Source organism: Etheostoma spectabile, chromosome 3 (genome assembly GCF_008692095.1).
Source record: "Etheostoma spectabile isolate EspeVRDwgs_2016 chromosome 3, UIUC_Espe_1.0, whole genome shotgun sequence".
Classification (NCBI taxonomy): domain Eukaryota; kingdom Metazoa; phylum Chordata; class Actinopteri; order Perciformes; family Percidae; genus Etheostoma; species Etheostoma spectabile.
This window is the reverse complement of record NC_045735.1, coordinates 19657995-19673691: the sequence shown is the minus strand read 5'-3', so window position 1 is coordinate 19673691 and position 15697 is coordinate 19657995. Positions and strand designations below refer to the sequence as shown.

Here is a 15697-nt window from a genome sequence, read left to right as displayed (position 1 = left end):
TGGGGGAAAGCCATTTCAAGGACAACGTGAAAATATCACACTTAGTCGCTACAAGGCAGCCATGAGTTGTGGTGAGGCCACGATGGAGCGGGAGAGCAGCCAGAGAACTGCAGGAGAAAGAGCGAAATCAAGGACGCGTGCAATGTTTCCAAGATATGACAACATGAAATGATAGTAGGTGATAGATACTGCGTAGGAATACTGAAAGAGGGGAGGAACTTGTTGACCTTAGTAGTCTTGGCATGATACCAGGGGTTTGACTTTGACGTCACACCTCATTTTAATTTTTAATCTTTGGATTGGATACTACAAAAGCACAGCGAAAAAGTGCAGATATCAAGCAGAAAGCTGCCACATTTAACTCAAACATATGTATGTTTTGCACATTTTGCAACATTAGTCAGAGAATGAATGGACGGAAAACGACAATTTTGATAAACTCCACCAAAATATGACTCTTTTTGGTGTTTACTGTGAGCGAGCTTTTCTCATTCACTAGTCTGGATCAACAGAAGTACATTTCCAGGATAATGCCTGGCATCGTGCGTGTGGCTCTGTGTGTGTTGCCGTTCTCAAACTCGGCTAGCGAACTACACGCGGAAAATGTCAAGTTTTGTGCAACATTTGGAGGGTGCATAGAAACCTTCAAGGCAGGCCTTGATGGTTTCATCTGGGAATGATTGTAAAGATTAAAATACAATGTGTTTACGGCATTTCATCTCTAATTGAGACGTTCTTTGGGACCCATTGGTGGACAAAGTACATATGGAAATACATGGTAGGAGCCACATATCCAGCTAATTCAAATAGCTCATGTTACTGTATTTTGTGAACAGTTAGCTTAATTTAATATTTTATGTATTATTAAATGCAGACAACCCAGAGCCTTTGTTCTCCTATCTCAGAATGTGTCTGTAGTGTAGCACACATCCAAATTCACACTCACTCCCCTCACAAAATGTTTTTTTAGCTTGCCGAACTTACTAATTTTCAATTTCATATCAAAATCTTTCGTCATCGTTACAGTTTTTACTTATAGTGACACACTGGTTGTTATTACCACTTAAGTAAATTATGGACGGCGGCTGGGTGTGACTCCGGGCCCATTCTCCCATGACCACCCAGGCTGATGATTCTTCTCTCTGATTGCAGAGCTCCCTGCTCCTTTTGTTCCCCCTGCAGACACCAAGCAGTGAAGCAGAGACGCAACCCACATGTCTGCATTAGCCTGTGAGGCTCCGGGCAATGCAAGGGAGGCCATCTTTACTAGGGGAAAATGATGGATGTAATGTAGATATGCTAATCTGTCATTAGGCCCTGCTCTGCCCTCCCTCAGCCTCTCCACTGGGGGGAAGGGCGGAGGTATTTCAATCCCACTAGTGAAGAACTCTAGTGAGACATGCTGAGGCCAACAGCTAATCAGTCATTTCTCTATGAAGAAGACACAGACTTCCCAGTAGGAGCATCCATCTCTGAGCCTGCCTACCACACTCGCTTTGTGTCAATCGATTGCCCTTGCTCCACCACCTCCTGGGTCTTTCCCTATAGTGTATGCCTCAAGTCAGACCCCTTTGCTGCACGCTACTTCTCTGGGAGTAGAGCTGGGCATGGTTTGGATTTGATTCCAATCCCGATTCTTCCTTTTGACTGCGGTTCTTATCGATTCTCTACTACAGGGCAGACAAATCCATGCGCCCTTGCATGACTGGGCCGCATGTCAGCTTCCAGCACTTCAATAATAGCACGGTGGCGCTAAATAGGCTCCTGAAACATAAGGACGGGATGTGATGAACACTGAAAGGGAGCGCTTGGAAGGTAGGTGGGGAACGGAGGGGGTGGAGTCCAGTGAAGACGGCTCGCTGCTCACAAGGCTCTATAATTAGCTGCAGAAGATCAAATGACTTTTAATGGGTTTGTCTGAAAACAGCAGACTATTTCAGATTTGCGCTTGGAGCTATATTCATATCTCATCAAACTAATGGAATTCTCTAGAGTGCTTGATTGGTTTTTATCTCTGATCCAAATGGCTGATAGAGGTGCACGGCTGCAGCATTCCTGAGCTGCAGCTTTGTGATGAAAAAAGTGCCGTTCCAGGGCCCGGTGGTGTAAAATGAAAATGGTTGTAACAAAAAATGTAAACATGATGTCCTCCTTCAGCTCGCGACCTGACGGCACTCAGAATTCATGGTTTGATTTGCTATAGGAGTCATTTCCAACGGATGTTTGAGCATGAATGGTCTTATTATAACTTCTTGTGAAAGATAATGGAAACATCTACTGGTCATTAGTTAGAGAATTATAAAGAGAGATACTACAAGGGTAATAGCAGGGTCATAGCTCAGCCAGTGCCTGATCTGGGTGGAGGGAAGTCTGGTGCAGAATGCTAAATATGCTGCCCACATAGGCCTTGAGCAGCACACAGCACACACACTGACACACACACCATGCAATGGGAGAGGCTTGGGGAACAGTCCAGTGCAGAAACAATGAGTCGATTAATTGATTAGTCGATCAACAGACCGTCAACTTAGTGAGAGATCAACATTTTGGTGATTGATTATTCTATTATATCCTTTATCAAGTACAAAGTGCAAAAACATTTGCTCGTTCCAGCTTCTCAAATGTAGGGATTCAATGCTTTTCTCTGTTTTATGTCATTATGAATGGAACATCATTGGGTTTTGCACAGTTGATTGGCCAAAACAAGCGACCTGAGTCTATAGGGCTGTATAAAGCCATGTGATGAACACTTGTCATCATTTTAGTAAGTGTGGCAATTCGTTGAAAAAGTTATGGTTGCTGCATAATAAAACAGTAATCCTGAAATTGTATGTACTATGTTCAGTAGATGCAGGGAAAATAAAAGGGAAATAGAGACTGAGGCAGGATAGGGAGCGTCTGTTTGTGTGTCTATAAGCGTCCTTTATTTCCCAGGGTTTCCTGCTAGCATTCAAGCTACATTAATGCCCCGCCACTAAATCATTTAGGGTTTTCTATTTCAGACCGAGGAAATTATGTCCAATGAGTTACATCCGGGTTCTACACTAATTCTCATTAACGTATTGCCTTCTCATTGAATTATACTCTCTCCTTTATATTCCTTCTGTGAGGACAGGGAGGGGATCGGCAGGCTTTATCTTTTCATCATGCACACAACACCTCTCATTGAATTAATTACAGCGTATGGAGGTAAGAGCTTAAAGATAAGTAGGGGGAAAACTCAAAGGAAAAAAATGTAATTTCATTTCAGTTACAGGAAAAGAGAAATTATTTCTGCCTCTAACACCCAGGGTGGAACGCTAGCGTCTCCCGTTCCACCTGTCGTCCTTTGAAGGTGAAATCTCTGTCTGTGTCCCCAGTGGACCATCCGACAGAGAGGGTGTTTGTCCTTGGCCACCTTCTCCTTGAGAAAGTGCTGTATCAGACAGGCTGCTAACAGGGCTGTCACATAGCGTAGAGTACCAGTGGTGGCAGAAGCAGCACAGGCCTCTCTCTGGGGGTATACAGTTAAACTGCATTGCTTCTATCTCTTACTGTTCTGACAATTTCATTTCCCCCCACTCTCTTGAGAAAAAAAATGGATAAACTTTAGAAAAACAGGGTTAGGGTTAACAGGATGGACATCATACCTCCGTTGGTTTTGGGGGGGGGGGGGGGGGGGGAGTGGGGGGCAGGAGGGATATGAAGGAAGCTCGGTATGCAGGAAGATGGAAAGGGAGGGAGCTGGAACTAACATGCTCTGTTTTCCCTGGCAGGAGATGGCGTATTTGTGCAGCGTTGCTCAGCAAAACAGAGCACTGTAGCAGCCAGGCAGCCTGCCAGTCATCCAGCCAGCTTATCAAGGCGAGAGCACCACCTCCTCCCCCGTTCTCCTTCAACTAGAAAACCACGGCACTGTGCTTATATCTGGGCGTGCAGATAAGTTGAGAGAAGGACTTCTCACAGCTCTTAAATCACAAACAAAAAATAAATCCCTTTGGCTCTGAAAGTCCAAAGCTGAAGGTGACGACGAGACGCAAAGCATCCAGAAATGGCCTCCCAGCAAATGAAGGACAGAGACATATGATGCACAAAGACAGACCCATCCACACATTTCAGCTCTCACACAGAAAGAGACAAAGAAACTAATCAACAAAGCGCTAAGGAATGACAATTATAACTGAAGTTTGGAAAACGGGGACTGATTTGAATGCTCTTGTTCGACAAGAGAGGCGAAATTTCGGTTGAGGATGGGTTCAAACGCGAGTAAAAACAGCCCTTGAGTAATTTTGGCTCCTACACTTCCTGGTGAAGTTGAGCATGCAAAGAGCGGGAAACAATGCCTGGGACACAGCTAAACTGCTCTTTGGTTCTTAGCGGCCTGCCTCTGTTCTATTTCCTTTTGTGTAGTCAGAAAAAGGCAGACAAATCAGTGCCCATGCTTTGCCAGAGCCTGTGTATGACTCACAAAAACGAGAGCTATACACCTTAATAAGACAAGGAGGGGACAAAAGACACACAGTCCTCCTCACATAAGGACAGACGGGGACTGAGGAAGAGACAGGCGGGGCTATAAGCAGGGGGGCAAGTGCACCATAGCTCATAGATAGCACGCCAGATGTTTTATTCATGGAAAGAAAGACCCAAGCAGCGAGAGTGACTCACTAAGACACACACACACACACACACACACACACACACACACCACACACACACACACACACACACACACACACACACACACACACACACACCACACCAGACTCTGAGTAGGGAGGTGACAGGGTTTAACCCACCTACGTTGACTGTCTTCTCATTCTCAAACAGAAAGCACATTAAAAAATAAAGTCTGGAATGGCAGGGTTGCTTTTCAAAGGGATTTCAAGGGATGTTTTTGTTCTCTGAACTAGTCAGACTATACAGTCACTCTCTCTCTCACTCTCTCTCTCTCTCTCTCTCACAACACTGTCACAGGAAGAGAGACGCTCACTGCACAATACAGCGAGCCGTTGGCACTTCGGGCTATGCATTCCTGAGCACTCTGGCATATAAATGGACAAAAAGAATTCTCATGCAGCCGTGCTGAGCCAGGCTATTGTCTGAAACACACAGACGGTGTTGTGGCGCTCACGTTGGCTGGGTATACACGAGGACTGTCGAAGCTGTGCAGACCGGCCTACATATGGCAAGAGGCCTGGTGCAACTTAAGCGGTGTGCAGTCATGAGTGTGGCGATTTGAACCCACTCACTCCGCACCGAGTCCCCGCTTCCAAGGATCTCTCACTGAGAAAAAAACGGACTAAATATGTGATGAGCTGAGCTGCAAGAGGACTTGGGCATACAAAAACACATTTCACAAAGCAAAGAGCTGCAAAGATGAATCGGTTAATCAATTAGTTGTCAACTGCTAAATCAAGCGCCAACTATTTTGATAATGGAATAATCGGTTTGAGTCCTTTTTAATTAAATACATTTCCTGAAGTCAGCTTGTTAAATGTGAATATGTTCCAGTTTCTTTGCTCCTTTTTGACAAGCTGAATAGCTTGGAGTTGTGGACAAAAAAAAGACATTTGAGGACGTCATCTTGGGCTTTGGGAAACACTGATCCACATGTTTTACATGAGAGAGCAGACAATTAATCCATTAATTGAAAAAACTATCAACAGATTAATCAACAATGAAAATAATTGTTAGTTGCAGCCCTACCGAGGCACATACAGACACACAAACATGCGTTTCCAGTTACAAAAAAAAAGAAAAAAGATGGCACTCTGCTCACTCAGGATAATTAGAGCGCATGCAGAGCCTGAGAGAAAAAGCCTGGCGTCGTGAGAATAAGGCTTGCCTGATGAGGCCTCTCTATTTAAATCCCGAGCTGAGCTGAGAGTGTGTCTGTCGATGGAATCGCTCCGGGAAACATGCTCGGGTTCAGAAGGAAAGAAACAGCCAAGACAGTGAAAAGAAGATGGAGAGACACGCAGAGAGAAAGAAAATTGTAGATGAATTGCGTCTTTGAGGAAATGAAAGGACAGACTACGGGCTTTAGATTCAATCAGACATCCCTTCCTACTGTTAGTTATAGAGCACAGATGGAACTTCAATGGTGAGCGAACACCTCTCATATTGCATACAGGTGACTCACATTGTCCTGTTCTACTTTGAAGTTGGTTTACCTCTGCAGAGCTTGGAAATGAGGGTTTGACTAAGTGAGTGGGGGAGGGAACTGAGCGTGTGAGTGTATGAGGCAGACGGAGAAGGGTAGGGCTCTGGGATAAGACCCTTTCCCTCGTAGATCTGTAAGCACTGTGTGGTTCTTGTCGCTAAGAGGATTCAAAGGGATACGGGGCTGTCCCAACAATTGAAAGCAAGGTTTTAAGCTAATCTACAAACTCAAGGACGAGTGAGGCTGATTCTCAGCTGATGGAGCATGTGGCGCTGCTTTCAACTAAATTGATAAGGCAGAATGCAGAAGTCAAAGAGGCAATCTTTACAGTTTAGGCTACAGCTACACCACCACATTTTCATTTTTAAGCAGATCTCCGTCCATACAACAGTTTTTGCTCCAGTAGCAGAACTAATTTCTGTCCATATTAAGACAACACATGTCCCATGACCATTCACATACACAGGGCATGTGTGTGCCGATGTAAACAGGAAGCAGATTGTGGTTTAAAAATCTTGCATGTAGAAGTTGAAAATACAGAAAATACTTACATTAATGGTGGAACTGTTACTGAAATGTATGTAAGCCTACCTACCGATAAGACTGACTGATACTAAAAAGCAACTGCAAAGTTTTCAAACCAAAACGAGGGCAGCAGTTTCCAAATGTCTCCGTTTTAGGGTCTCGGAAACTGTGGACGCGAGGCGTAAACGTAGCAAAAGATATTCAATTTTTTAACCAAAACGTAGCAGTCCAGATGTAGCCTTAGGAGAGAAGAAACAGCCTACAGAAGGCTTTGACTGTGCTCCCCCACCCACAACGATGTATTGAGATTATTATCAAATGCAAGTTCTTCTGATCATTGTTTGGGGGGAGGGGGGAGGGTTCCAGGCGTGAAATGTCACCAACAATCTGCCTTTGCCGTTGTCTCGGCTCAGAGTCTCCATCACCTCTGTATCGTAACGACACCCTGGTTTGTGACGGGCCATTCAGGGGCACACAAGGGGCCCTCATAGGGAGTCATTCAATCATAAAGGACAGCTTCATAGCACCCGCCCTGACAATCACAGCCAACTGGCGGCATTCATTCACATGCAATTGTTCACTATCAGCACATACCCAGAGCAAATACACACATGGAAGCACACTTTAACATCAATACTCCGCAACAAGCACACACAGCCAAGCACACACACACACTTAAAATGATAAGGGGAAATCTGCTGCTGCTGCAAGAGGACTGCAACCAAAGAGCAATACTATCGGCACCAGAGTCAACATTGGTAGGGCTTCCCTTTGATTTATTCTGATTCCAATTTAGATTCTGACTTATGATTTTGGTTAATGGTTCTTGATTCCGATGCTTTGAGGTGTGGCGTTTATCGGGTCACATGCTTATTTCACAGATAAGGGGAACATTTTATTTGATTAGTGCTGTCATGGGATCACCGTAACTATTTATTAGAGCTCGACCGATATATCGGCGGGCCGAAATTCTCGGCCGATATTAGACATTTCCTAATATATCTGTATCAGCATTTATAATGGCCGATTTAAAAACTAAATCATTTATAATGACAAATAAATGATTCTGATAAATGAATATTTCAAAAATAAAGAAAAGACGGTCAACCATGTTATGAGTGCTGGTGTTGTATAGTTTGTCCACCAGAGGACGCTCTACAACGTCCCTTGTTGGCAACACTGATTTTTTTTTTGTTATTGTGTTTTTGTTCAAAGGACTTTAAGTTTCATATCTTAAATTTATATTTTTGTACATTTTATTTATCAGACCTGTAATATATTTTGATGTTCCTCTGTTCTGTTGTGACAATAAAACAAATTGTTATCATATGATTTTAGTGAGAACTCACACATAACTACATATAACTAATGTTATGGAAATCTGTTTCTGTTTTGTAACGTTTCTGGATTTAAAAAATGTATATATACATCGGCAGATATATCGGCATATCGGAATTTTAAATAACCAAATATTCATATCGGTCTTAAAAATCCTTTATCGGAACAGAGGTGGCGCTAATGAGCAAAGGCTACCGACTTTGCTCTTTCTACGGACCAGAAGAAAATGATAAACAACGGCAGAACTGGCAGCAGCAATGCTTCGATTTGATTGGATGACCTACTTCGTCGGATCAATTAAAGAACTCATCCTAACCCATTAGGTTTACAGGAGAGACTTGCTGTTCAGGCTTCCTGTTTCCACTTTGTCGTGCTTGCGCTCTACATATCCGGTCACGCCGGCAAGATCTACGTCATTTTGACGTCACCAAGACACACGCCAGCTTGGCTGCGGCTACTGTAAAATGCGCTTGACTAGTGCATGCTGCACACAAACCCTTTAAAGCCAAAGTCACTCCAGCAGCACGAGTTAACACTGCCACTTTTAAATAGATCTATTTCATACAAGCCCAATCTTGCCTTGAAGTCAGACATGCACTGATTTTAGTGACACCACACAAAAATCTGATGCTGTGCTTGTGTTTGCGTAACACTCGTATCAGTCATTTTTCACGCCGTGCGTCATGGCCGTGATAATCTTTGCTCGCTTAAGTCAGCAGAGAATGAAATGTACCAAAAAGCATTAACTGTTCCAGATATTCTGTATTGCATTAATCCAGTCGGAGTCATATCAGCACATGCCTGAGAATGATGCAACTCTCTGGGTAAACCTGCTTTGTGGTTTCTAGCCTGCGCCCTATTTCTGAATCAGCTCCAGAAAAGATACAGCTGCTCAGCCTGGCTTTTCCCGCAAGAGAGTGAAATTAAAATTCAAAAAAACTGATTGTTTGTAACAATAAAAAGGGAAATGAAATTATAAGACAAAACACAGAGTAAGAGCTAAAAGGGCAAAACCTCATTTGAAACCAGGGCTGCATGATATGAGGAAAATATGTGATATGCGATAACATTGAATATCGCAATAACGATATAACTTGCGGGTTAACCCTCATGTTGTCCTTGGGTCAAATTGACCCCTTTTCCTATATCAGTTTTGTTTTTAATTACCCCAAATAACATGACTCATTCCACACAACGCTCTTTGGCAAGAACAAATCTCTACTTTTATTATTTTGGGGTGTCTTACTCAATTTTATAGCATTTGGAGAAAAAAATTGAATTGGTTTTGAAATAGTATTGAGTAAACGTTGACATATTCCAGTCTGTGATTATCCATCAACATCCATGACCGTAAATTCCAAAAATAACTGTAAAAGTAGAGTTAATTAGTCAGTGTTACGTAGTGTTAAAAAATGTCAAAAAAGACTAACATTGAAAAATAGCCTCAAAAGGGACAAAAATGTAAGAAAAAGTAAAAAACATTGATAAAAAGAGTCAACAAAAGTGTTGATTTTTGTAATTTTGACAGGAAGACAATACAACGGTTCAGTAAAGTGTCGGTTATTCTTCATGAAAGCGACACATTGCTTGATGAATTTAAAACAAATGAACGGAAATCATTTTGGACTTTCTTTTTTTATTGAACAAACTGAAGTTGAATATAAAAAGGAACAAAACACAAAAAATCTCTGAGTGTCTTTTGCGGTGTGTTGCAGCCTTTCCCAATGTGTTCATTGCGAAAGTTGATGTGGCCAAGACTATAAAAAATATATATATATTATGCAGCCCTATTTGAAGCAACAGCAGACTGTAAGGAGAAGAGATGCTCAGATGGGGGGGGGGGGGGGGGGGGGGGGAGACGACGACAGCTGAAGAAATAAAAAGGCTCACAATCTGGCACTCTCGCAGGTACCTGACAAAACAAAACTGTTTACACAGCTGAAGTAGCCGGCTAATTCAAAAACGCTTGAAAAAGGGAGGAACTGCAGAAGAAGAGGGCCGCTCCGGTCCGATGACACCTCGAGAATCGCAAACACACAAAGAGATGAAGAACGCTGGCAGGCGAGGAGGTGGAGGAGAGGGAATAAACCATGCCTGACTAACAGCGAGTGGGTCTCGGAGGAGCTCTCGCTGGCTCGTAAATTCAAGCTCAAGGTCCAGGGGAGTGCATTCAGTCAGCATGTCGGCACAGCAATATGTAGCTCGGCTGTGTGTCCACAGGCTCAGAAGCAGGGCCCACGCTGCACACACCAGCAGCTGTCCAGTCCAAACAGTGGAGAAACACACACACAGAAGAAAAAGGGAAACACCAGCCAGCCCTGGCTTTATTTGTATCCTGGCTGAGAAAAAATGACACGCCGTTTTTTCCCTTAGGTTTGTGGTAGGACTGCATAATCTATTGGTTATTTAAAGGTGCGCTAAGCGCTGTCACATGTGTTTTAGGCTAGAACATTTGTTGTCACATTCAGAAAACATCTCCTCACTATCTGCTAGCTGTCCGTACCCAGAACACACTGTAAAAAACATCTCACTATCTGCTAGCTGCCTGTCCCCAGAACACACTGTAAAAAACATCTCCTCACTATCTGCTAACTCTCTGTCCTCAGAACACACTGTAAAAAAACATCTCCTCACTATCTGCTAGCTGCCTGTCCCAGAACACACTGTAAAAACATCTCCTCACTATCTGCTAGCTGCCATTACCCAGAACACACTGTAAAAAAACATCTCCTCACTATCTGCTAGCTGACTGTCCCCAGAACACACTGTAAAAAGAAAACATCTCCTCACTATCTTCTAGCTGCCTGTCCCAGAACACACTGTAAAAACATCTCCTCACTATCTGCTAACTCTCTGTCCTCAGAACACACTGTTAAAAAAACATCTCCTCACTATCTGCTAGCTGCCTGTCCCCTGAACACACTGTAAAACAAATCTCCTCACTATCTGCTAGCTGGCTGTCCCTAGACACACTGTAAAAAATCTCCTCACTATCTGCTAGCTGGCTGTCCCTAGAACACACTGTAAAAACATATCTCACTATCTGTACTGCTGTCCCAAACACACTGTAAAAAATCTCCTCACACTGCTATGTTGTCCCTAGAGACCACTGTAAAAAAACACTCCTCACTTTTTCTCTAGCTGCCTGTAGAACACACTGTAACATCTCACTTGTATCTCTAAAGGTGCCTCAGAACACCTGTAAAACATCTCCTCACTATCGGGCTAGCTGCCTGTCCAGAACACAAGTAAAAACATCTCCTCACTATCTGCTAGCTGCCATTACCAGAACACACTGTAAAAAAACATCTCCTCACTATCTGCTAGCTGCCTGTCCCCAGAACACACTGTAAAAAAAACATCTCCTCACTATCTGCTAGCTGCCCGTCCCAGAACACACTGTAAAAACATCTCACTATCTGCTAGCTGCCTGTCCCAGAACACACTGTAAAAAAAACATTCTCCTCACTATCTGCTAGCTGCCTGTCCCAGAACACACTGTAAAACATCTCCTCACTATCTGCTACTCCTGTCCCAGAACACACTGTAAAAAAACATCTCCTCACTATCTGCTAGCTGCCTGTCCCCTACACCGTAAAATCTCCACTATCTGCTATGGCTGTCCCTAGACAACTGAAAAATCTCCTCACTATCTGCTAGCTGGCTGTCCCTAGAACACACTGTAAAAACATCTCCTCCCTATCTGCTAGCTGCCTGTCCCCAGAACACACTGTAAAAAACATATCTCACTATCTGCTAGCTGCCTGTCCCCAGAACACACTGTAAAAACATCTCCTCACTATCTGCTAGCTGCCATTACCCAGAACACACTGTGAAAAAAACATCTCCTCACTATTGTTACAGTAGCTGCCTATCCCTAGATCACACTGTAAAAAACATATCTCACTATCTGCTAGCTGCCTGTCCCCTGAACACACTGAGTCTGACTTAAAGGTGCTCTAAGTGATGTTGGGTGACGGTAGGCCTGCACGATTTGGGGACGAACCGAATCACAATTTTTTAGCTTAAATTATAATGTGTATTGCACACATGAACCATGACTAAACGAAACAAATTGGCAGCACCAAACATAGATTTTTTTGGCACCTATAGCACATTGCTCATCACCACAAGCCTGGAAACACAGAGGCTTCAATGAAGAGAATGGAGAGCATCCGAGAGCTTCAACACCTATTTTATACAGTCTATGTTTAACCCTCCTGTTGTCCTCGGGTCAAATCTGCCCCAAATTTAAATACGTTTCTATATCAGAAATTTGGGTTTCTTTCAACCAAATTGTAAAACAAAATAACGTAGACGCTCTTCACAACTTAAATAAATGATCAGTTCACTACTTTCTTTGAATTTGGGTGTTTCATTCAATTTTTATAGCATGTAAAGAAACATTAATAATAGAACATTGAAAAACATAGGAAAAAGGGTTGAAAAAAAACAAAAAAGTGACAAGAACGCCAGGATAATCTTAAAAAACGGCAGGTAAAGTTAGAAAAGCTTAAAAAATCTACAAAAAAGCACAGATTTTTTTTTTTAAAGAAACTTACAAAAAAAGATGACCAAAACATTGGAACACTAAAAATTGCATCATGGTCACAGGGAGACAACACGAGGGTTAAAACTCCCAGAAGAAAGTAGCGGCGTTTGTGATGCGGTCGGTTCGTAAAATTAAATGAGAATCAAAGTCATTACAAAAAAACTGTTTTTATCTGTTTTAAATCCAACAAGCAATTTGTTTGCGTTTTGTATTTTAGCAGATTTCTGAAAGCAGCAGAAAGGCAAAACTGAGTACACTTTAATATCTGTTTATGTATCGCAAGAAATATCGTTATCGCGAAATATCGTTATCGCGATATTCAACGTATTTTCCTAAAGTCGCGCAGCCTTGGTTTGTGGGAGACTCAGTTGCTTGTATTTGGAAGGGTTTCAAACCTTAAGAAAACGTGAACATTTTCAATAGCATATCAGTGTCTCAAACGTTGGAAAAGTGAGAACAGATAATAAATAAATAACTTAAAAACAAAACTTGCTGTCTACAATCGTTAGATCGGAGAAAAGTCATGTAGTTAGATTTGATGCTCACATTGATTTTACATTCATTCAGCTTAGTTGGTGCCAAAATCAGCTTGGGTGCAGCTCTTAGGTTTCATAAAAGGTTTAGAGAACCGTGACATGTTGATGTTTAACTTCTGCCTTTGTGAATCTGTAATCTTTTAATTTAGTTAAACATATAGAGATATAACCAGACATGGTCATCTTGTTGGATTTATTCTATTCTTTCTCCAACTCAAAAGGTGTTCATATTTGGGTTTTCCCCTACAAATGTACTGTATAGTCAGGTGTTTCTCTATTTCCACTTCAGTATTGTAAGTCTTATGTTTCCTGTAGTCAGTGTCCATTTAAGGGCAAAGGAGGAAGGGGCAACAAAAAAAGGGATATGAATATCCCTGTTTTACCCATGTGGTGTTTTACTGCAAATAAAAAAACGCCATGTCAAACAAAGAAAAAAAGCCTTGTCCTTGAGGACAGCCATTGATTAAACCCCAGAAATCGTCAGCATGCGCCCCAAAGTCAAGACGCACAGCAGCCACCGTACATTTCTCAATTTAACCAGGGTGATTGATCAGGAAAATTCATTGATTTCATCCATTAATCATCTCGGGAGAGTCTGTCTGGTATCGATCGGCGCGTCTGTGCAGTGAGGAGGGCTGACTGAGGAGGCAATCATTGCAGGGGGGGGGGGGGGACAGCCCTTTGTATAGAGACAGAGTGCAGCAGCATAGATTCGGTTGGGACATAATAAGCATTATTCCCCCCCCCCCCCCCACACACACACACAATGCCAGCCAATACTGCCTGGAAATGGCCTGGTCGCAAACGCGGAGAGAGAGAAACATTACCTAATAACCAGCCACTTTGCACAACAGTGGCAGGAGGAGATGTCTTGTTCAAATGTTTTTGTCATAGTTACTTCGGCAGTGAGAAGGAACGCTTGTGTTTACCCTGTTGGGTGGGTGGGTGGGGGGGGCTGTTTGCTCTGAGAATGGGTGCATTGTTATCCCATGACACACAGTCTGACACTGCAGGCTTCAGTGTCCAGGGACAATAACTGGTGAGCCAGCAGCAAAACAGGGCATTATGTAGGTGAGGAGTGTGTGCACATGTGTGTGTGTGTGTGTGTGTGTGTGTGTGTGTGTGTTTGGGTTTGTACAGGAGGACCTGCATATCTGACAAATAGACTCACGTAGCTCTGCAAAATGAATCGATTAGCTGTTAATTAATTGCCAACGAGCCTATTTTGATAATCCATTAATCGATTAATTCCGGCTTCTTAAATGTGAATATGTTAGTTTTGTCTCTCCTCTGTGACAGTATACGGAACATCTCTGATTTGTGGACAAAACAAGACATTTAAGGACGTCACCTTGGGCTTTGGGGAACTCTGATCCACATTTCTCCCCCTTTTTTGATATAAGAAAGAGCAATAACAATCAACAATGAAAGTAATGGTCAGTTGCAGCCCGAGACTCATGTGCAGTAGGCAACTGTAATGGTTCAAATGACTGTAATAAGGACTACAAAAGACACTGGAGTAAAAACAGGGGCCAGCCTGCATGACAGGGGGCCAACCTGTTGACAGGAGCAGCTGGAGATTGAAAACCTAGGTAAAGGATTTCCTCCTGTCTATTTACACACACAGACACACACACACACACACAAGGTGGATGCATGTGTGACACAGAGACAGAGCAGGGAGGACACACTTTGTGATCCATTGCAGAGGGCCAGTGTGTCCCCAAAGGCCTGACAAAGCGCCCGCTGTCTTTCATCTGATCTCTGCAGCAAACCCTGCTCTAATTCCTGTTACAGCAGCTTCCGGGGGGCGCACATTGTTCAAGTCAACCAACAAGCTGCAGTCAGTGCTCAAAAGTGACCTGAAAGCAAGCTCATTAATATTTAACTAGATCTGATAATATATCAGTCTTTATGAACACGCCTAAACCCTTTACTAGCCCATAGCCTGTAACTGAAGTATTATGAAAATCCTTGGATTAGGAGCCTTTTAATTCCACTGCTTGTGTGGGAATCTGTCGGGAGGAAGAAGTCAAAGCCCAACAGAAATATACAATTACGCATCCAGCGACATAAAAACCGAGCTTAGCCATAAAATGTCTCACGTTAAGAGAGGACAAATAGGTACACAGGCCAGAAAGATGGACTTTTTCAACACACTCGTGTTGTGATCCGAGTCAGACTAGCCTGGCACAGAATCCAAGGCATGTCACATTACATACCTCAATATAGCCGGCCAGCGCTGGAACCACAATGCCCAAAATAAGGACAGATATGGCAGGGACTGAACCCATCTTCCAGGATCTCCGGTTCTGCTACTGGGAACAACTTATATCCTGGGAGCTCTGCGGGGGAAAGCTGACGTCCGTCCGGGAGAATAGAGGGCTAACCAAGTCCTGGGAGAGAGGTGAGAGATCTATCCAGGAGAGCGGGACGCGTCCGGCTCTGCTTGTCTTGTTACGCGGGCTAGAATGTCGGTGGCAGAGTCTGAGTGTCTCTGGAAATGTGGACCGTGTGGCGAGGCTGCTCTCGCTCTGTTACCTCTTCCCTCCCTCACTCCCTCACTCCCTCCCTCTCTCACTCCCCCCTCCTCCTCCTCCTCTG

At 43.3% G+C, this 15697-nt stretch overlaps 1 protein-coding gene across 5 annotated transcripts in view; it reads right to left on the bottom strand.

Annotated features, from left to right (window-relative positions):
• Positions 1–15610, bottom strand: part of aplp2 (amyloid beta (A4) precursor-like protein 2) — a 96555-nt gene extending 80945 nt beyond the window's left edge. For 4 of the 5 annotated variants that reach the window (XM_032505928.1, XM_032505944.1, XM_032505951.1 and 1 more), the window contains exon 1: positions 15316–15610. In XM_032505928.1, the coding sequence (XP_032361819.1) occupies positions 15316–15387 (72 nt within the window). In that variant the 5' untranslated portion in view covers positions 15388–15610. The remainder of the gene's footprint in view (positions 1–15315) is intronic. The other variant, XM_032505936.1, reaches the window with a different exon arrangement.
• Positions 15611–15697: the final 87 nt, after the last annotated feature.